The following is a 24,245-nucleotide window of genomic DNA, read 5'->3' as shown; positions in this document are numbered from 1 at the left end:
TGGAAACTGTATGACATAACAATTTCACTCGAAAATTGAAGGATGGCACATTTTACATTGTAACTAGAAAATTACAAAACTTTCACCATGTTTTATACCCGAACCCTTCATTGTTCTTTCTCTGTAACCGAATCGTGTTCAATAGGTTAGTATAACCCTCTGCAGGACCGTTTGTTGCCCTACTGTGTCCATTTGTGTGTTAAGTGTACCATTACAACCTCAACAACTATTACGACAGGCATGGCAAATTTAGTTCTCACATATTCTATTGCTTTTAGTCATTATAAGGAGCTTATCTTCACATCAATAGTTTTCAGTAAGGGCCTCCCCGATGGCGCAATGGTAGCATTGTTGCCTTGTAATCAAGGGGTCCCGGGTTCGATACCCGGTGGAGGCACAAGTAGTTCGGATCCCACTTTAAACTATAGGTCCAGTCCCGATTAGCCTTACTGTGCATAAAGTGGACTTAAAACAACAAATCAATCAATCAATCAATCAGTTTTCAGTAAGAAGGTTTGTAAAGGTGCTTATCACCGAATATCTTGACGGTTGCTATTGATACTGTTATTAAGCGGATTATCAATAACAATATATCAACTGTTGCTATTGATTCACATAACTATTGATAATGGACTTGTCCCAGAATATATTGACAATAATTAGGGATAGGATTTTTATGACATAAAAATCACCAAATTATGCAATGTCCTAAAAATTTTAAAAAATATGCACTGTAATTTGAAAATTATGCCCTTACAACTAAACTGTATCAAACATTAATATTATTTTTAGTTCACTTATAAGCAATGTACAACAATGAATACTGCCTGTAAATTTTCAAATAAATTCAACAAGATCCAATAAACAGACGAACCCAGTGAATGATTTTACTACAGTCCATGAGTATCTTAGCTACCTTCTTGTGGCGAAACAATTCAAAGTGCTTGCACTTAGAAGTTTTGGGGTAAAGTCCATTTTTTGCACTCCATTGTAATAGGGGAGGAAGGTAGTTCTCATAATTATGCAGAAAATGAACAGTGACTTACACTTCGAAGAAATTCAACAATAAGCAAATATTTCCTCAGAATTATTTTGGGGCACCATTTTCTGATTTCATGCCATTAGAAAATGACACTGGTTTTCACCATTTTTCAGAAAATAAACTGGGATGCATATTTGTAAAATGAAATCAACAACTTGAGTGAACTAACCCACTTCTAAAATGGCTCTATATACCTTAGAAAGCGAAAATATGCTGAATATGACCGAAAATCTTTCAAAATATGCTCTATCACCTAGAAATGGCCAAATATGCCAAAATATGCCCTTAAAAAGCATATTAATGTAATTAGTTTCTTCATAATATGAATTTTTATATATTTAGGGAACACATCACACTTACCAAAAAAAAAAAAATATGCTAAGTCATGAAAATCCTAGACCTAACGATAACTATCACATAATGATTGATAAGGGGATTATCCCCGTATATATTGACGGTTGATACTGATTCAATTGGTTCATATAATCTATATATATATAAATGGATGTATGTGTGTGTGGGTGTGGATGTGTATATTTATTTGTTCCGGCATAACTCTCGAACACCTGGAGCAATTTCAACCAAACTTGGTACACATATCACTTGCAATCTGGAAATAATATTTTGGGTTAAGACACCCCTGGCACCCCTAAGGGTGGGGTGGGAAGGGGTGACATGTAAAAATAATTGAGAACCACCGATATTAAATTCCGCACAAACAGACATCCGTGACACTATGTAATCCGCACAACGATAGTGTTTCTCCGGTTGTCTAACATTCAGGCTGTGTTGCGAATGCAATCCATAGTTTTCGTGACACTCTCATTGCGGTTCAACTTGAAGTTCATCACCTATCGGCATGGGGGTTTAGAGGGGGTGAAAAATAAAATGCCACAAATGACCTAGATTAGTGTCGAATCCATAGTTTTCGGAGTCGCTAAGCTAATTGGTGACATTCACGATCACATTTAAAATTAGTTACATTTTACATTTTAGTTACAATTCATTATTTTCCTGTCTAATACAAGATTGGGATAAATAAATACCCGGGCAACGCCGGATAATCAGCTAGTTGTTGATAAGGAGCTTATCCCCGAATATATTGATGAGGCATGGTGGGCCACTGCCTCCAAGAACAGTGGTAGCCTAGTCGCATCATCATTACCATCTACAATATTATTTATTTCGAACTTCTTGGAATTTCTGTGTGTCTCCATCGATATTCTATATCGATAATGTTCTTGATCGTAAGGAATGCAGATGAAAATAATGGACGTCCGCAGGATTTTTTTTCAGGAAGGGATAAGGAAGGTAATTTTGGCCTGGGGAGCAAAGGAGGCCTAGTTTCCCCCCATAATAGTGACGCCCCCTCAAAACCGCTGCTTCAGTCTCAAATTATCATCTGAAAGGCCTTATCATAATTAACATAAATTACTGTGACCGAAATGAAATTATGTGTGAAATACATACCTTTTAGGTGAACATTCATTTTCCAGGGGTGCATCCCTTGCCCCCCTTCCGGACGCCCATGATGAAATTATTATTTACAACTTCATAGCTACGTACATTTCAAAATACGTATGTAGGTCTAAGCCAAACAATTCAATTTATGAAAATGTTTGTGATTAGTGGCGGTGATTGGGTTCCAAAACTGGGGGGGGGGGTAGATAAGGTTTCGCATAGAGGCAAAAGTAGCAAATATGGGGGGCAACTCCACCCCCACCCCCAATCGCCGCCAATGTTCATAATTGTTTCTTTCAGTAAGCGTCGAGAATATCCAGACAAATAATTTTATCAAACTCACAGCTCTCTCAATAATAGCTCTATTAAGGAAATTATTATCTTTCAGCAGACGAGCGCGTAACTGGTTCGGGTGCAAGCGATCGAGGGCGTTACGTCTATTTACACCTTCAAGGTACACCGATCCACCCAAGTCCAGGACTGCGTATGATAATCAAAGGAGAAGAAGTTTTACAGTCAATAACCCACTGCAGTCTGTTAAAGAACGATTATTCAGTGCATTTTTAAATACAGTACAAGCGACTGGAATAATTCGAAAATAACCACAATTTTATTTTAGTATTATTTGTTTTTCAACAATCAAAACAACAATGAAGGCTGTGATCAGGCAACAAAGCTTTATAAATCTTGGGAAGGTATTTTGAGTAACACTAGATGTGGCGAATTCGATAATCGATAGATACAGAAGCATGAAATACATCGATACTTGAAAACTGAAATAGAGAATAGTCAGTTATTGAAACCAATTTCTGTCAACCAAAACATTTCCTGAAAATCCGCTCAAACTAATTATAAATAGAGAAATTTTAGTGGTTATACATGCTAAAATATTATTGTAATTCACTTGAGAAAAAGAACAATCTAGGGATATGATTGAACTAATGTGCCATTAAATATAATAATTTCAGTTTCTTATGCACAGAAAACATTTATGTACATGTGTCGTATTGCTAAAGTATGATGAACGTGAAAATATTTCAATAGCCAATTGTTTATATTGGAGCATTTATGACTTAAATACAAGGTACAGGGGAAAATAATTAAAATCAATATTTTAAAATGGATTTTCATGCTCTCTTTATTATATCTATTTGTAATAGAATTAATGGTTTAATGCATAAGTAGGAAATACTATGTGATCGTTAAACGAATTACTTAACTTCGTCACATCAATACGTCAACCAACTCAATTTTTCCCAGAAAATGAACATTAATGAACAAAGTGCAATAATAATTATCGTGCAATATTATATTCATAAATCCTGTTACCTGACATGCATAGTATACCATAAAAGAGTGGAAAGTACATATTTTTTCATTCATTTAGTGGTAAAAGTAGTTATTTGGACATTCCTATGGACTACACCAAATAAATCCTACGACAAAAAATATAAATAATTTTATATTATGTTCCTTATATGCTTAGTATTTTTGTTTGCCTTGTATGTATTCAATTTTGCATGTGTTTCGTACAATTGTAAAATTTTGTTTTCTGTCTGTGTTTTTTGTTTAGCGTTTTGTATAATTTTCTGTTTTGTTTTTTGTTAGCAATAAATGTTTATGTTTTTGTTTATAAATGTTATGCTTCGTTTTATTTGCCTTTATTATATTAATTTTGTTTACTTGTACAGTCACGTGCAAATACGAGAAGCAATTAGCAACAAGAAAATGATTTCGATTTGTTTAGCTTAGAACATAGAAACATGATATTTCATGCTAGGTTTTCCAATGGAAGGGTTTATATATCTCATGTTCTCTTATGTTGTAATCCTGACCAGCAATACATGGTGCTTTCCATTGTTCTATGTCAGCTCTAATAATAGTGATGTCGGGGTGTAAGGGGCGATCTTGCACATAGGTGCCCAGTAGTCAACCTCACTTCCACTAAGGAGGCTCTGGCGACTGGCTCCATGGCCAGTACGATTCTGTGTCGTCCTGTGTTTTGTCCTTATTTGTGCTGAGCGCACCTTTGCAGCCTCAGCTTTTAACCAAGGTAAGGAAATTTTAGTTTTCAGACACACTTTTATTTTTGTTATGATAAGGGCTGGACCCCGTATAGTGTGACGGGTGCAAAATAGCCTCAGTGCTGACGCACCCAAAATATTTTAATTCAAACTCAAATTCAAATAATAGTAATGTCGGGCTTTTAAATCACCCTATACATGTAGAGGTTGTCGTCAAAAGACAACCAAAAGTATTTCATTGACTTAGTCTATGTCATGTTGGTCACCATATTTTGATGACGTCATTACCGTCTGGGACGTTTTACATTCAAGAATGAATGTACTATACCCTGCATGTTCTCCGCCAGAAGTGAAAAAAACGACCACTTTTCCTTATGTTTCAACCTCACCAATGCCAGGTAGCAAAGAACCACTACATTAAATCAGTTTTTGATAATATTTTTCAGAAAACCTTTTGAGTGCATGTAATATACTTTATTCTGTAAGTCGTTGGGACTTTTTGTGACAAAGTAATATTCATATTCCAGAAGGTTTAGTTTGATTTTTTTTAATATCCAGGTTGACCTCCAAACATGTCTTTTAACTGCAATGGTATACATTAGACGAAAACTATGTTGGTACGATAGTCAGTTTGTCACGTCCAGTTCTAAGAAATGTACCTCATATAGGTTGAATGCTTTCACAAATTTACTCAAAAATGAAACTTTTTCAATGTATTTTTTCAATTAAAACTTTACAAGGATAATTAAATTTAATGTAGGGTATTAATAGGGAGTTAGCTGCATCAAATTAAATGTATGATAGTGCTATTCTTTCAGAATCTCAAAATCCGTTATGTGCTGCCATCTATTGGTGGGCATGACATGCGATCTAAGGGTTACTTTTGTGTTTATATTAAATATCCATTATGGAGCATATGTAGCATAGCCCTAATAATTTTCTACGCGTATGTTAAAAAAGTCAAAGATTTAAAAGGGAACAACATTGAGGCAAACACGGAACAGGGCAGAACCTACTCGCTAGAACATCATTTGCCTGCAAAAACTGCGAGAAGCAAACATTTCAGAGTGGTAAATATCAGGGGTGTCCACAGGGAGGTTTCATAGTATATATGTACAGGGTGGCTCAATAAGTCACTTAACACCCCCAGTACAACGCCACTGCGGCATGGAACGTGAAAATGGCGATGACCAATCGTTATCAGGCCAAGGGGGAACCACATTGACGTCATCCGCATGGTCGGCAGCCATCTTGATGTCCGCCATCTTGAATTCAACTTCAGAAATTTAAATGGGAAGGGGGTCGTGCGACATATCAAGATGGGCTAAAATTTCATCTGGAAAACAACTGTGACATTTGTTTTCACCTAACTTTAAATTTAAGGGCGATTTCCGCATGGGAGAGTGGCACGTCATTTCCTTTTTGCTTAAATATTTATTGTTCAAATTATCGTTAGTATGTGATTATGTGGTATTTATTGTTAGACCAATCACTTAAAAATGTCCGGATATTGACTTACCGGTATGTACATATCTTGTAGTGTTGGTTGCCATGGGAATTACGATTGTGTTTTGTCTTTACATAAAAGTTTAAAAGAGTGATGATGTGAATTGATCGTGTCAAGATTAGCATATTTCCTTTTTCACTGATCTGAACGAAAATGCCACTAACACGTGAGGAACGGATTGCCATCATATTGATGTCAGGGGAGAGAAGTACGCGTGACATTGCCGCAGACTTCAATAACCGCAATCCTGCAAGACAACCGGTGTCACATGTGGCCGTCAGCCAGTTGCTGGCAAAGTTCCAAGATACTAGATCTGTGGATGACAAGCCGCGACATGGACGTTCGAAAACAGCCACGGTTGAGGGTACTGCTGCGGTGTTGGCATCATTTGCAAAGTCCCCAACCCGTAGCACACGGAGACTGGCGCTGGAAAGCGGTGTCAGCAGGGGTTCAATTCAAAGGATTGTACGTGACCACCACTGGCATCCGTATAAGATACAGCTGCAGCAGCACCTTAGTGAGGACGATCCAGACAGGCGTTTGCAGTTTTGTGAGTGGGCTATAGCACAACTGCAACGTGACCCTGCCGTCGGTAGCAAGATTCTGTTCAGTGATGAGGCTAATTTTTATGTGTCGGGAGAGGTGAATAAGCAAAATCTGCGGTACTGGTCACCCGAAAATCCACATTGGACAGATCCCAGCAAGGTGACGGGAGGCGGGAAGCTAATGGTGTGGTGTGGTACTTGGGGTTCCCGACTTGTTGGTCCATTTTTCATTGAGGGCAACTTAAATGCAGAGGGCTACTTGCTTCTGCTACGGGAGCAGATCTTACCATCCTTACTGTCCGAGGATGGGAGCTATCCTGAATGGTTCCAGCAAGATAGTGCTCCACCGCAGTATGGAATGATAGTCCGTCAGTACCTGGATCAACAATTTCTCACCACTGGATTGGTCGCCGAGGGACTGTGGAATGGCCTGCACGCTCACCTGACCTGACGCCATTGGACTTTTACCTCTGGGGACACCTGAAAGCCATGGTGTATGCTACGAAAATCAGGGATCTGGCCCACTTGCGCACACGCATTGTGGATGCCTGTACTGCAATAACTCCTGAGGTACTTCAGAATGTGGTAAGGTCATGGGAGAGACGATTACACGTGTGTGTTGCGCAAGAGGGACGTCATATTGAGCATGTGTTTTAACTTTGTGGTATTGTTAACTCTGCAACAATTAAAGTTAGGTGAAAACAAATGTCACAGTTGTTTTCCTGATGAAATTCTAGCCCATTTTGATATGTCGCACGACCCCCTTCCTATATAAATTTCTGAAGTTGAATTCAAGATGGCGGACATCAAGATGGCTGCCGACCATGCGGGTGACGTCAATGTGGTTCCCCCTTGGCCAGGCAACGATTGGTCATCGCCATTTTCACGTTCCATGCCGCAGTGGCCTTGTACTGGGGGTGTTAAGTGACTTATTGAGCCACCCTGTATAGTTTTTCTACCTACCTGTGGGTGATCGCGGCGATAGGGTTGAAATGAAACACCACCTCTTATGCCTTTAGAATCGGTTTGGATGGAGGGTAGGGGGGCATGGTATTCGCATTAATACAAGGTTAGTCGAGCAGACAAACTGTGCAGAATAGGGTTGACCAACAATGGCAGTGAGCGTAAAGTATCTAAAGTAAACATATATTGCTTAAATATGCTATATTTTGCAGTGACGCAACCACAGGCGGGGGCAGGTGGGTCATTGCCCCCCCCCCCCCAACCTTTGACGGAAGTCAACTCCAGGAGGGAGGGAGGACACACATTGACTGCCAAGGGCACCTTCAGGGGGTCACAGAGGAGCAATTGCCCACTTCGATTTCAAATTTTATGCAAACAAAAATACATTTTGTAAACTTTTCTTGCTTGCTTCGCTCGGATTATCTGCATTTCTCGTTTTCGTCAAGTTCAGAGCTAGGAGCGGCGGGAGTCGGCCATGGGCGCCGAATGATCTAAAGAAAAATGTTGTAAAAGAGAGAATGCCATGCCGTCCAGTGAAATTATTTGCGCCCTATTAAATCAATATTGTTTTCAATTGCAAAATATGGATCTAAAAATTTTCTTGCTCGCTTCGCTTGCAATCTACTTGTTTTCTGTAATGTCAGGTATTTAAATAATATCTGTTGTATTTTGTATATTTGTATTGAATAGGCTTTGAATACGTACACAATTTAGTGTTAGCTTGTTGCATATGTAGTATTTTCTTATTTTATTTCGCTCCATGTTGCATATGTGTAAAACATATGTTTTACATGAAAGTTACTCATGTATCTTCGGAATGCATTTATCATTTATTTTCTGCCATTCAAGAATACAGTTTGTGTGCTTGGTTTCCATTATTAGCTAATGTGAAATTGACGGTATTGAAAAAATATTTCCAATCGTTTGTTCCAAACAAATGCTTTAGCACTGACTTCTACCCCCTTTTGCATAATTCTTGAGGATAATAACTACTACCACTAGTAATACTAATAATAATAATAATGATGATGTCATTATTATTATTATTATTATTATTATTATTATTGGTACGTTTATCCTGGTACTTGCCAGCCCCCAAAGAAACATTCGTGGTTGCACCTCTGGTATTATATTTTTCCGCAAATTTTGTCTGACAAAAATAATTTGAGTAATTAATTTGGCATAAACGAAAGAGGATGTTTTTGGGGGAAGCGCGTCCTGAGGCTTGGGGGGATGGGCACCCCTGGTAAATACAGACAATAGAATGACTGTTCTGACAGTGACCAGGGCGCTTTAAACAGCGTTTGGAAATAAAATATTTAGAAAGATGTTCAGATATCTGGTGGAAGCACATAGTGGTTCGTATCCGACTTCCCATACTGCACAAATCTCCAATCCATAGGATATCCACAAATCTCCAGATCAGATCCATGGATATTATGGATAGCCATTAGGACGTCCATGGGATATCCCAGAGAGCCCGATCTGGATATTCAGAGGACATCCCATCCTTGATATAAATGTCCCGACCTGGATATCCACCCATTCAGCACACAAATATCAAGAAGACATCTTATGGATATTCGTGTCGAAGTTCTGGATATCCACAAGGTATCCAGGGATATTCTGTAGACATCCATTGGATATCCCCTGGATATCCATATATCCAGGAATTACATGATTTAGATATACTAACTTACTAACTCCCTAGCCTTCTTAAACCCGAAGGTTCATGGCTGCAGCAACACAGGCCTTCCATCTTTCCCTATCTTGAGCAAGTTCTATATACTCTTTTCCATCCCTACCGATTTCCCTTAGGTCCATCTCAACGTTGTCCCTCCATCTTCGTCTTGGCCTTCCTACAGGTCTCTTACCATCAGGTTTCCCAACAAGAATCCTATAAACTCCTCTTTCCTCTCCCATTCGTGCCACATGGCCTGCCCACCTAAGTCTTCTTGATTTAATTATTCTAATAATATCTGGACATGAATACAAATTATGTAGTTCTAAATTGTGTAACCTTCTCCACTCACCTGTCTCCTCATCCCTTTTAGGTCCAAAGATTTTCCTAAGGATCTTATTTTCAAATACTCTCAATTTATGTTCCTCTTTCAATGTAAGGGACCAAGATATTCTCTGGGTATTTTTTGATACATTTTGGACATTTTGTGGATCATTTTCGGACATGTTTTTGGACATTCTACGGATCGATTTTGGATATTTTTCGGACATTAGTGCGACTTGGTTCACGTGAACGGGACGTTATCTGGATATTTTTATTTAATTATTCATAAGGATATATTCTGGACTAAACTTGAACCTAATCTCGACATTATCCTACTATTTTTCAGATGTGTAGGTTCATTTACAATTAACCTTTCTGTGCATAAAGTGGATGTTAGAAACAAACACACACACTTTTTATGGTAACTGTTACCCTGTTGAAATTAATCCCGATTTTTGTTCTCGGTACGCCGCTGGGTTACACAATACAGAAATAAATAATTTATATACATCTCCTGATATAACTTGAATAATTAAACCAATAAGATTTATGTGTGCGGGACGTATAGAAAGCATGGCAAAGGATAGAAACAATTGAGAAGAACCTTGAGAACATTGGTGAATCTAGTCAATTTCCTAAGGGTCGGATAAAACTTCACGGGGGGAGTCATAGGCATCAAATTATAATACAAATAAAACAATACTATTTTTTAAAAAATTCCCCCTTGCTTCTGATGTGTAATTAAACTAAGTGTCATTAGAAATAATTAACTATCAGTTTTAAGATTTCAACATTTTTTTCGGGATATCTTGAGGGTGGGCCTAAAGTAATCTCTTCGTTTGAAGAGTAAATTCACCATCTCTAGCATTTCTTTCAATAGACGAATCTTCTTCAATGCTCGTTCTTTCTATTACGGTCAGTGGCTACAATTAGGGGGGCGTGGGGTTGTTGCCCCCGTACTGTGCTAAACCTTATCTACTACGGGAGAGTAAACTGTCCTTGTCACCCCAGTTTTGGTACATGACTGTACATACACCGCAGGCTTTCAGTACAATACGGGGTCAGTGCTTTACCGTGTAGAAGTGTGTATGAGTGAATGGAGAGGTTTAAAAATGACTGGACAAGCGGGAAGCGCGAAGCAGAACGCCATCAACCTCCACTGACGACGGAAAGATTCAACAAGCTCGAGAGATGTTTCTGACAACCTGACGGAGGGTTGTGTCCTAATTGCGAACACACAAAAGTGAGAAATGATTCCATGTCGTAATTGCGAACACATGAAACCCACAAACCTGTCTTCAAAGACAAGGGCAGTGATCCAGAGAGACAGCTGGTTTGACTAGCAACAATAACCAACCTGATTGAATCATGGTAATTGCTTTGTAAATCCCTCCAAGGTCATTTCACCCTTTCAGGCTGTCGCTGTAATCTGACTTACCATTCGTGTGTTAATGACTCGAAAACCGCTTTGGTGTCCTTAAGTGATGTGAAACTGCTTCAACAGGAAGCACCGGACAAGTAATGTAGTGGAGGGATGGAACAGCAAAATCAACAGTGAACTATACCCCGTGACAGGTTACGTTTGCAGCAGGTTTTATGTATTAAACCGCGCGAGAATGGCGCTCAGCATCTCCCGTGCGAGTCTTGCCTCAACCGCCGAGCTGTTCATATCACAGACATTGAGAAAATCAGCAGTACTGCAGCGGAACTATATTCTGCGCGCACGTTTGGGTCTACATGGCCGAAAAGTTGCTGCAAACTTAACTTGTCGCGGGGCTTAGGTAGTCCACATCCGACTGAGGCTGAGGCAGAAAAGTTTAATGGCACGAGTCTTAGCACTAACAAGTATAAGGAGATTGGTCGTATTCCTAAATTTTTAAGAACAGTGTCATATGTTTTGTAATTTGAATTAGAAATTTAGGTAAAGTTAATATTGACGAAACTCTTTTCAGTTAAGAAGTGTGCCGTACGTACTGTAAAAAATAGGCCACACTTTTATTACTAAATTATATCTACTTTGTCGACTACTTTAATCATGTCGAATTTTCTATGATAAACAAACACTGACCAGTCTCAAGTCTGGAACTGAGTCCCTTTAAAAAATAAAAATCTTTAAATAGACTCGGGAAGTGTGAAAGTTGTATGTCCCAAAGCAGAAAAATGTGTTCGCTATTAGGACATAGTACTTCGAGTATATTCCTGTTCAGGCAGCAAATGTTCGCAATTAGGACTGTTCGCAATTAATTATCAGTGGCGTGCCCGAGAGGAGGGGGGTTGGTAGGGGAAATAACCTCTCCCCGTTTAGCCCAGTATTCCTAAACAAGAAGAACGTCGAAGGCAGGATATGATGGGAGAATGAGGACAGACTACTAAAAAAAAGTGTACGTAACACCCTCCCCTTTCGAAAATTCTGGGCACACCATTGTTAGTCATTTTCCTGCGTGCGAAATCATCCACGACAAGCTTCAGATCACTGATCTCTGTTTTCCCTTGGTGCACACTGTCAGCAGCGCGGCCATGTTCACTCTGTTACAAAAGAAAGACAAATGGAGATATTATGAATCCTCGGCAACATAACCACAAGAGTACTACTTTTCAGCACGAGAGCGCTGAAGGCAGTGTGGCCAACCTGCAGAAAGTTATGGTTAAAGTGCGGATAATTCTTTACTTTCCCTAGTATTTTCAGAAATCAAACTCTTTCTCTCATGTATCGTCGTAGAACATCCACTCTACTCGCTAGATCTTGTTGATTAAAAAATATTATGCCCAAAAAGAAAAAGGACTGATCATGCTTCAGACCAGGGTTTTAAACCAGACTTTGATATTTAGGACACACGAGACTAATACTTAAGATAGGCGCCAAACTGACAACTTAGTCCCAAACTTCGTTTCAATATCAAAACGTCAGATGGCAGGCCTAGCGTATAAGAGAAATCTACAACTTTAGGCTCTTCAAAATCACACAACAGGGAATAAAATGAATGGAATCATAATTTGTTTAAAGTATTGCTTTATATTTGCGTTGACACGTTAATTTTAGACTGAATTCTACCACGAAAGGGTTACAAATTGATTGGTCTTGCGATGCTAGTTTTCTTGTTCTTTGTAATTATATGCACTGATAGTGGCGTTAAGTTAGGGAAGTATAATGTCCATTGGCTGGCCGAAGACGGCATTGTCCAATAACTACTACGTTTGTTCCAAAAGTTCCAGGACTGCTTTCTTCCTCTGAAATATAATGAAACTTATTAGGTTGTGCCTTGAAAAGAGTCTCCTTACGCAGATATGAATCGGTTTCGACGACTTTGAAAGTCTTCAAAGCAGATCCGAGACTTCTCTTCCTGACTGGGAGTAAGTTGTTGCTGGACATCCAGTTTGATAGTGTCACCGTTGCCAAAATATCTTCTTTCCGCGTTCGGAGAAACAGAAAAAGTCAGAGGGACAGGTCAGGCGAGTACGGTGAGTGAGGAAGCATTGCTACCTGTTAAGCAGCCCAGAACTGTTGCACCAATAAGATTGCATAATTCCGAAGACATCACTGGAACTGGTCAAGTTTAAGGGGAAATTCCAAATCATGTTTACAGTAATTGTTAGGTTTCAGTGGCGTAGTTCCGTCTATCTTCGCACAAAACTTAACATTTTGCATTGTTTCTCCAACAGCACGTATGCGCCTGTGTCAATTCCCCACCCAAGGTAGGCCTAACGAAAGCACCACACACATGTCAGAGCTTGCTTGTCCGTCCATCAAGCCTTCCATTATACCTACAATACGGTCTACCGGAGCAAAGGCACCGACTGTGTCGATTCAGTACACTTACTGTTTCCTCACAAGTACCTCCATGGGGAGAGTATGTTCTTGTCTCAATAATTATCAGGGTGGATAAAAATTATGACTTTTATTTTTAAAAAAATCATTTTTGATGACTTTTTTTTTGGTAGAAATCGACTTTTTTGATTTGTTTAAACAAGATGCTTAAATTTGTTTGTATGGCTTTTGGCACCATCTATATATATATTGAACAGTTTGAATAAACCAAATAACAAATAGTATGTAAATATACATTTTTCTGTTTCTGATACTGTACTATATATGAATCTTCTATGGAAATGTTTGTTGAGTGTGTTAATAAAACTATAAAAATGTCAGTAACTTTTCTTCCAGAAAAATAGAACATTCTGGATGAACTTTAATATCCTTATAGTCTTTGCAGCTGAACTTTGGCATTTTTTAAGAAATAATGTTAGTTTGCAAAATCTCAGCTGCCATGTTTATTTACAGTTTAATGATATTGACACTGTTAACATTATTAGTATTTTGTATAAATTTCTACACAAAATGCTTGCTATTTTTGCCTATAAAAATTATTGAATATTAAATTTAAAAAATTTTAGTGTGTTTATAGTTTACATATTCCATTTCCTTTCGTATAAGTTTCACCTCATCAGTACATATATTTTGTTTCCTTTCTTAGAGCCTAATAAATACCATTAAATGATTACGAGATTAATGTACTTTCGCTAAAACTCAGTCAGATATCTACAAAATCCGTATGTGCATTATTCTATAAAATACTTACTTAAAGTGATTTTAATCAGTATTTTTTCAAAAAATAATCATCTGATTTAATTCTTGATTTAAATCAACCTGATTTAAATCATTCCACCTTGATATTTAGCCTTGGATTTTTTTTTTTACTTTAAATGCACTGAGAAATGCAGTTTATGTCACAAACTTTGTTAAGCTATTCTCTAAATCTCCTACTCATTTAATAGATAATCTTAGTGAAGTTATTCACTAGTGTTGCCCACGGGACGAGACGGGACAGGCTTTTAAAAATTCGAGACGAGACGAGATTGATCATGTGTCCCTTTGACAAACGAATATTTTCGAGACGAGAAAGCATTTCACAGCATTTCCACGAGACGAGACAGGCCTAAGTCTCGTCTCGTGGGCAACACTATTATTCACAGAAGATAGTGTGATTAGAATAGGGCAGGAGGCAGGAGATGCCAAATAAAGAAATGAGTACACAATGGTTTTTTTCTTTCAAAAAACCTATACTTAGAATCCACAGTAATGTTTTGTTCGCCATAAACACAAACATATACAGGGCGTTCAATTTAAAAAGAAGCCTGAATCAGAGAACACACGAACAGGGGTTTACTCATTCAAGTTTACAGGAAGTTTGAGAGTGACGACAGTCGACTCGAAGGCAGACTTCGATAATCTTGAACATGCCCACAGAGGTGTTCCCAATGTTCAATTTCAAGTTCGTGGATTTTTCTCGTAAATTTTTGTTTTCAACTTTCCCCACAGGTAGTAGAGCGCTTGGCTGACCACTCCACCACGGAGGTTGGAACACACACACACACACACACACACAGATATATACAGGGTGTCTTATAAGTAATAGCGCAAACTGACACAGGTGAAAGTACACGATATAATAGAAGCAAAAATAGTCTCAGTCAACGTGGGTCTGCAAACGGGCCATTTTCGAGATAATCGCGAATGTGTGATTACAAGCCGCCAATGACTTCATTGTTTGTAAACGTAGTTCTAGTTGGTAAAATACTAATGATGTGTGCGAATCTGTGGTTGCAAGCCTTCATTGATTGCATTTTGTAAACACCGAGTGTTTTACTCCTTGCGCGGTCCGAGGTTTGCACTTTGTTTACAAAAGATAACATTTCCGTAATACTGGTATTCTATCAACTAGGACGACGTTTACAAACACTCAAGTCAGTGAGAGCTTGTACCCACACATTCTTAGCATTTTACCAATCGCGACAGTCGGTAGAGTCGGCTATTAAAATTACAGAAGGTGTTGAAAATGATGCCCCTCTGCTGCAACACATTCCTGGCATCTCCGAAGGAAATTAGCATTTACACGTGCAAGTTTGTCTACTGTAATTGTTTCGATTTCTCGTACAATACTCTCTTTTAACTCACGGATGGTGTGCGGATTGTCTTTGTATACTTTATTTTTTAGATTTCCCCATAAATAAAAAACGCAGGCCGACAAATCGGGGGACCTAGAGGGTTTTTGAAACACCCGTTTCTTGTGAGAGGCGGCGGATAGATTTCCGAGGAGACTGTTCTAACCTTTGTCCTATCTCATCGCTTTTTTCCTCAGTAAGTACACGTGGGTTTTTCTTTCCACTTTTATTCAGAACTGACCCTGTTACTCTCAACTTTTTTACGAGGTTTAATATAGTGGTCGTATGTGGAACGGGAACAGGAAATTTCATTGCAAAACTTCGTCGCACTTCTCCACAATTCCTCTTTCCGAAGTAACACTCGACAAGATAAATCCTTTGTTGTAATGTAAACTTTTGTGGTGCCATATTAACCCAATATCTTCAACACAGGGACACAACACAACGCAACTTCTGAGGAAGGATTATACTGGCGTCAGTCTGCAACGTCAACAGAAGGGGAAAGAGAGCGAAAAAAACAGACTGTAGCGTGCGACTGTCGCGGACCCCGTTCACCGGGAAAGACAAGCCCTGACGCCAGGCCGCTTGCCGCCGAGTCTCGTAGCGAATGTCAGTAAATGCTCTGTATGTATATACGTGTGTATATATATATATATATATATATATATATATATATATATATATATATAAAGTAAAGTGTTCCCCTGTGCACAAGTGATGAAGTGACCTCTAGATACTTCCTTTGGGGGGTCACAACTTAAAAATATATGTCACCATTCAACTCGGAACATGATGTTCCCTCTTCGACTACGTCACAAATAGATATGTATCACAAATTATTTTCTGTTAATGAGCTTGATACGAACTTACAGACTAAGCTTACATTATGGCAACACTGCTGGAATTTTCTGTTTACCAAAGTAGTGGTAATAGTTTGTGTTTAAAGATGTTGTTGAGACTCTAAGACAAGTGAAATATTGTGAAATACGCTACACTTTAAAAAAAAATCAGAAATCTTTAAATATAACCTATACAGGGTGGTGCAAAATAATGTTACCACTAATATGAGGTTTCGGTGGGGCAAAATAATGTTACCACTTATATGGTGTTGCGGTGGGGCAACGATGGATTGATCGGCGTGGTCCACTACCATGGGCGGCAAGATCACCAGACCTCAGTCCGTGAGATTTCTGGTTATGGTGGATGGTAAAGGAGCGTGTTTACGCAACAAAACCGCGGGACATACAAGACCTTAAACAAAGAAGTTCTACAGTGATACTCTCTATACCGCAAGACATGTGTTCAAGGGTCATGGAATCAATGGTTGACAGAATGCTCAAATGTATTCACATTTCTGGTTCACAGGTTGAAGGGGTATATTAAATGTGCATGTTTCCCTTTCGGTGGTAACATTTTTTTGCCCCAACCCTGTATTATTTTTAATGAGTTTTCTTTGTTTCCTCATTAAAAATTTGTAGGATGTAAATATCACAAACCATGGCATTGCAAAAAAATATCTAAAGACATAATATGTCAGTGCATGGTAGTGTAGGGACGCCAAACCAAATCCTGCCTAGGACGCCAAAATATCTAGCTACGGGACAGCACAAAACTGGCATGTTCTAGGAATATTGCGCGATCGCCAAAATTGGCGACATAACATGGACGCCAAACTGAGAACCAACACTAATTTCGAACATTGTGAGACTTTATTTGGTAAGTTTAAAATTAATGCCTATTTCTGCTCTTTATATTCAGGGATGGAGACACTTGCCATGAATACAAACTGGACACATCCAGAGCCAAAGAATGGGCCTTCGTCTACAGCGGAGAATACAAAACACTCAATGAGTAAACATTGCATATCTTTTGGTACCAAGAAATCAACATTTCGAACAAAGGAACCTCCTTAGACAACAAGAACAATATTGTATCCGTGACCTTGTATAGTATTATAGAAAAGAAATGGTAATCAAACAGTGGTATCTCAGTTAGTATGCTTAATATTAATAGACTTAAGTATTGTACTGACAACACATTGTCCGCTTATGCTTACACAATTGGACTGTTCCAAAACTCAAGGTTTATAGTACGTCATAGACTGATTTCCAGTTAGTTCCTGTGAAGAACAATTACCCACAATTCCGTGTCTTGTGATGTTATACCTAGCTCGTAGTGAAAAGCTCAATCGCTCAACATGAAGCAAAAAGCTCAGTATTATATTATTTTATTCTCATTTAGTAACTTTATTAACCTGAAATTCATATTTGAGTTGCTTAATTATGTTTCTTCCATCTAAAATGACAGAATGTACTGAATTTATGTACCACGTAGGCCCTATCTGGTGGAATTTATTGACTGATGTCATTTCGAAAGCCGGGTGCACATTTCATAACGAAGATGTCAGCTTCACATATCAATACATATATTAACAATGTATACAAAATAACAAGACGGAAAAAAATACAAATTTTATCCTGTCCTTATGCAAGCTAACAAACCCAAAGTTTCAAGGCACACGCATTTAATTTTACAAATAATACATTGATCTTAATACAGTATTAGGCATGAAAACGTTGTAAGGAGGATGAATAGCACACGTGCCTATCACACTATCTTCCACCATTCTTCACTGGACTTTTCAAATGTAAAAAAAAAAAAAAGGTTTGAGTACACCAAAAGTTATCACGCTACAAATAAGTATTTGGATAGATAGATCTTACCATCACATAGATTGAGGGTATGGTCTATTTTGTAAGAAAACTATCAAATTGAGAATAGAGTAAGCACTAGTACGACTGGGTGAAATAAAATCTCACTATCCCCGCTATTATAACAATGATATAGTATTTTCCTTGCAGTATCCTACTTGAGAAAAAACAACATCTGAAAACCATTGATTTGTTAGTTGATCTAGATGAGAACCAGGAGGAAATATAAGTTTAGAAGATCCATTTCGCCAAAATATACAAAAATAATGCACATATCAATGCTTATTTCTTTATAAAATATGTGCAAAGTGTGATAGTGTCCTACTAGATTCGAATTATAAAACTTTTTCCACTTTGATTCACTACAATGTGAAAATGGCTTTGATCATTAAAGCTATTAGAAAGATCCTATCTTTAATTTATATAAGAGCACACGAATTAATGTATAACAAATCACTAATTTACAATTACCGTCCCACAAAGAAATAATCAAGGAAAGGACAATGTATTTACAGTTGTATATTATAAAAAAACAACTATATAAAATAGAACACTCATTTGTTAATTAAAAAAATATGAAATTAGTTTCAATATAAAATTATATATTGAGATAAGTCTACATTGACAGCAACTTTTGATAACCTGTATTTTGAGCATGAATACATGAACACTTTCTAAGTCTGCAATGCTCAAAATCTACCTAGTAAACAGCAATTGTCAAATATCAAAATATATATCACTGGCAGACTTAACTATTGATCTATGATAATATACGGGCAATGCCACTCTGTAGAATATAGAAATAAATGGCATGTTTTTTTTTAACGCAGTTGGTTATTTAAAATATAAAGTAATTGTTTGCTTGTATATTTTATTGAAATCAATTATTTGTGTATGCAAAAGTTTTACAGAAGATAGTTGCCTACTTATAAAACATATATTTAAACGGTTAATTGTGTGTACAATATATTCCTAAACCGATTCTGAGTTTGCAAAATACTCTGAAAGAAATAAGATTGTTCAACAAACATTGAAGAAATGATGCTTTGGGGCAAAGTTATTTTGCTAATTACTTGTCAACAGCTTCCTAGTTTCGACCTAGATAACTGAGGAATAGTACAATCTAAGAATCTATATTTTATAATTTTATTTTTACTATAGTTCTAACACTATTCCAGAAAATATTTACTTTCTCTTATGACATGGAAAAATATATTTAATTTAAATCATGCACAATTCAATTGTGATAATTGAATTTTAAAAAATAAATGCGATCTCAGTTCAAAATTATCCATGTTAGAATTTGCTTCAATAAATGGGCATTTTCTGAGCTAGAGCAACGAACAAAAATTCGCCTACTATTTCTTACAACGAAATCAATTGAAAACTTAGTGTTGTAGAAGTTCTTTTGTTATAATTTTAACAAAATAATTTAGACATATCCTATTACATGGAACGCAAACAAAGAGCACGTGTAAAATTTTAATTGAATGATATCGTACTCGCATAAAAATTTATGTCCGCCAAATAATAACTTCAGTGTATGATTATAGTTACATATGAATACTAGAAAAAATTTAGTGTATTATTTTGTAAAAAAGAACCTACTTTACATCAGCATAGTGCTATAACATATCAAAAATCTTCTGTGCAATTTGTTTATCAAATAATATGTATTTTTCTTCAGCAAATTTATTTTTATGTATCTCTGTGTATATATACAGGCGAATGCTTTCTCATTTCTCATGACAATTTTCAATCAAACATTCTCAATCATGTAACTTTTTGAACAGCTTTATATTAATGCAGTATTTTTCTAAGTTCTACTGTAATTTTCGAAATGCAGTCAGCAGTAGAGAGACAGAATTATAATGTGTTACTAACTGGCGTAATTTAGCCCTTATTATTATTTCACGCTGGAATGAATAAATGCTACAAAGAGATCTTTATAGAGCACAGACGCTGTAAAACTAAAACACATTATCTCATTTGCAAATTCAAGTTGTTAAAGCTTGTGTTTTCTTCCATTAATACATTTTATAAACATTATTTCACATAATAATTTGAGGGTACAGTGGAATCCATTAGTATTACAATGCAAATTGTCCATGACTATTTTCATTAATTTTTCTCTTACATCCTATGTGTTTTTAAGTGATGGACGTTTCTGTATGCTGGTGCAAAAGTTGTCAACAGCTTGTTTTGAGTTTTATTTTAATTCTTGAAGCTTTTATTAGGTCAAATAAGGTGCACGAACACGGTGATGGACAATTTGCACGGTAATACTCATGGATCCCACTGTACAATCTTCATATCAAGATAATCAGATTGTTGTCACTCCAAGATGTGTATAATAGTAATACAAAGATCACCATAACGTAAAAATTTTTAATGTTCAACGTCTATTGCAAATATCAAGAAACTTTCTTACGATGCTACACGAATTTCCTTTACAGAAAAAGTAATTTTACTATATATTTTTTAATTTTCTCGACAAGAATCTGTTGTTTGACTATTATATTCATTAATGAAGATACATATAAATACTAAAGAAAATTTTAGTGTATTTTTTTGTAAAAAAATACTACTTTATATCACATCAGCATAGTACTATAACATATCAAAAATCTTCTGTGCAATTTGTTTATCAAATAATATGTATTTTTCTGCAGCAAATTTATTTTTATATATCTCTGTATATAAATTTATAGGCCGAGAGTAAAACTAAATTGTAATAATGTTGGGTATAGGAAAGAGAGAGAGATAAATTTGCAGTACGGAGATTTGTGTAAAGTGGTATAAAACTATTGATTCGACAATAAAACTATATCATAATACATAAAACAATTATGTAATTATATATGTGATTTTAACTTACAGTAAATTCAAATTATATAGACGGATTTACAAATACTTTTTATATCAGTGCCGACGTCATAATCTATATTTATACCTCAACCACATTATAATTTGAAAATAATTATTGTGTTTCATTTGAAGAAACCTTCAATCACATAGGCATATAGATGTATATTATATAATGGCTCTTTTATAAGTTCCAACATGCAATCATAGGCAGTTATTAACAGACAAAATATTCTTGATTGTAACCTTGGTATAACTGTGATCGAAAAAAAAATATTCAATGAGGTAGGCCTATATCAACTTCAATCAGGTTTAGGAAAGGAAAGATACGTACATATCTGCATTGATAATTTTCATTATATATACATTTTTTAATCGTACATATCAGAGATTAACTAAAATTGTGTACAATCCAGTTAACATTTTGTTGCATTTACATATAATTTTTGTATTTTTTTCAAATTTGTGGGAGTAAATTTAAAGAAATGTTTACCTTTTATATTACTGATATTGTATATATTACATATCATTAACAAAATAATGTAATTTAAGCATATATATTGAGAGTCAGTTACACTGAATATCAAATCAATGTAAAACATAATGGCGTTGTATGTGCATCATTGTAAAGATTTGTGCAGATGAAAATATGGTTAACGTAATATTTAATAGTTAATACAATCTTCCTTTTAAAATTTATAAATATGTATACCATAACATGTTTGCAATGTAAATTGACTATGTTTGCATCTAAAGTTATAAAACTAAAATAAATAAGTAATAAACCTGAACAGTGCGAGGGCATTCTACTAAGCAATCTAGTTTCCATTGATTCCACAATAAAACTTTGCAGCATTTGTGTACAAAACCGGCAACATTGGCAATTAGCCTTGCAGACTGCACCTTTGTGTGCAAACGAATATAGATAATTTGATATTTACATTCATGGGTATATCCAGTGAGGAGCAAGGGAGCACTTACCTTCCTTGGAAAAAGAGGGCTGAAAAATGTAGTTTGGTTCATTGTGCTTTTTACATTGAGAATTAAAATAAATGTTATTACCTTTTCAAAGAATTCATAATAAAGTATTGCCACAATTTCGAAATATATATTCCTTGCCCTCACTGGAGAATAAATTGTTTTGACTTCCCCTGGAAAAAATCTGGGTACTCCTATGTATAAAATATATTCATTTCGCATCCCAAGTCTTAAGATTTATTATTTATAATTTTGTTATGGTTTAAAGGACTATATGTTCGAAAAGGTGCAACAATTTAAATAGTTCACACCCATGCTCTTTGCTACATGTACAGTAGAATTGCCCATTACTGAAAAACTATATCACAGGTAGCAATAGCATAGAATAATAAATATCAAATGATTGTAAGAAACTTAGGGGATATAACACTGTGATTAATGTTACGTCATAGTTACTTGATGTGCAATATGTATTTACCACTGTTACGCATATCAAAGAGAAAATAAATTATATTTTGTAATGTTTAGTGAAAAACCTATCCAAGACATGTTACCGTTTCATATATTATGTTTGCATATATTGTATGAATTCAATGTTCTTAATCTATAGATTAATTAGTAATGAAATATTTGTAGGACAGATGTGTATGTATTTTTGTGGAAGAGCTTGATCGTTATAACGCACAATTATTACATGGAAAATATAGATATGTATTGAAATATAATATTCTGTGTTTTTATTAGTTTAGCCCAGTGGTTCTGAAACTTTTTTTTTGTACCCTTCAGTCGTAACTAAACGTCCAATGTACCCCCACCATAGATTTTCTCCGGGTAGTGGGTTTTGGGGAATTGTGTTGACTGGTTTTTTTATATATGTTGGATACGTGTATCTGCAATAGAGGAAAATTACATTCGGGCTATATGTGGAAAGATGGTAAACAAATAAACAATAGAATCCTACGTTTATTCTTTTATTGCGCGTTCCTACGTTTACGATCGTTATGATTAATTACACGAATAAAAATACGAAACACATGTATGCTAAGAAGTAGATAAAAAAAACTTTTATTTTCATCTATTTCTCCAGAGTTATTAAAAAAAAAGTAAAGAACCAACATAAGTTCGTAAACAAAGTGTCAAGCACAATCGAGGAGTTTTTATTGTAAATCCTCAGAGTTTCTAGTGAGAAGAATGTGCCTGCATAGCCTGACACAGTTTCTTCATGTCTGGTCAAATTTAGTCTATTGCCCGACCCTGTGGCCGAGTGGTACCGTCAGGAAGCCAAAACAGACGGGAAAGAGAAGATTTTTTTTCAACAGTTGTAGGGCCCGAGTTGACATCCCACACACTAGACACTATACTAGTGGGAGATTTTAACTGCGTAATTCGTTCACAAGATCAAAATCCAGGATACAACTTCTCACGTGCGCTCTATGAATTAACGCAGGGGTTACAACTGCGTGACGCTTGGATACACACCAATGGCGAAAGTCAAGGTTACACACATATCACCTCCAATAGTGCGTCAAGGATCGATAGGTTTTATGTCGCACCAAGATTTCAGGAATATATCATTAGTGTTCAAAATTTTCCAGTATGCTTTAGTGATCATAGTGTCCCAATTCTCAAAATAAATTTAGATTTGATCAAACCCCGACAAGGTAGCGGATACTGGCTTTTAAATAGCACATTATTACGCAATGGTAGTTATGTCCAGCTAATCAGGGAAACGTGGAACGAACTCAAGGCCTCTCGGCCAGTGCACAAGACCCTAATCGAGTGGTGGGAAACTCGAGTTAAGCCTAAATTTCGTCAGGTCAGTAAATTCTTCAGTGCAGAGGTTAGTAGAGATCAAAGAAACAAATATAATTTTTTGTATGCAGTCTTGAATGATCTCCATCGTTTAGCATTGCAAGGTAATTTCGATCGTCCTTATGCAAATGAAATAAAAGCGCAATTACTTGCTATACATAGGAAACGAAAATCTGCAGCAATAATAAAGAGCAAGACGAGCAAGCCACACTAAGTCACATTCTTCAAGAACATAAACACGCCAGGAGTCACGTTATTCATAAATTAACTTTAGATTCCGGTGAAGTTGTCACCAGCCCTCATAGTATACACGACAGGTTTTTGCAATACTATAAAAATCTTCTTGGTCAAGCCTTTAATCCAACAGAAACGCAATGCAATTTTTTGAACTA

General features: G+C 36.4%; 1 protein-coding gene across 3 annotated transcripts in view; it reads left to right on the top strand.

Annotated features, from left to right (window-relative positions):
* LOC145982534 (phospholipase A2-like) overlaps window positions 1-22,811 on the top strand; it is a 51,259-nt gene extending 28,448 nt beyond the window's left edge. The window contains exon 6 of one of the 3 annotated variants that reach the window (XM_083115987.1): window positions 17,246-22,811. In XM_083115987.1, the coding sequence (XP_082972113.1) occupies window positions 17,246-17,342 (97 nt within the window). In that variant the 3' untranslated portion in view covers window positions 17,343-22,811. Of the gene's footprint in view, window positions 1-2,891; window positions 3,357-17,245 lie in introns of those variants that run through there. The other 2 variants (XM_083115984.1, XM_083115983.1) reach the window with 2 other exon arrangements.
* The last annotated feature ends 1,434 nt before the right edge of the window (window positions 22,812-24,245 follow it).

Source organism: Lepisma saccharinum, unplaced genomic scaffold, assembly GCF_977018435.1.
Source record: "Lepisma saccharinum unplaced genomic scaffold, izLepSacc3.1 HAP1_SCAFFOLD_232, whole genome shotgun sequence".
Taxonomy (NCBI): Eukaryota; Metazoa; Arthropoda; class Insecta; order Zygentoma; family Lepismatidae; genus Lepisma; species Lepisma saccharinum.
Note: the sequence above shows the minus strand (reverse complement) of the source record. Positions and strands in the feature narration are given on the sequence as shown.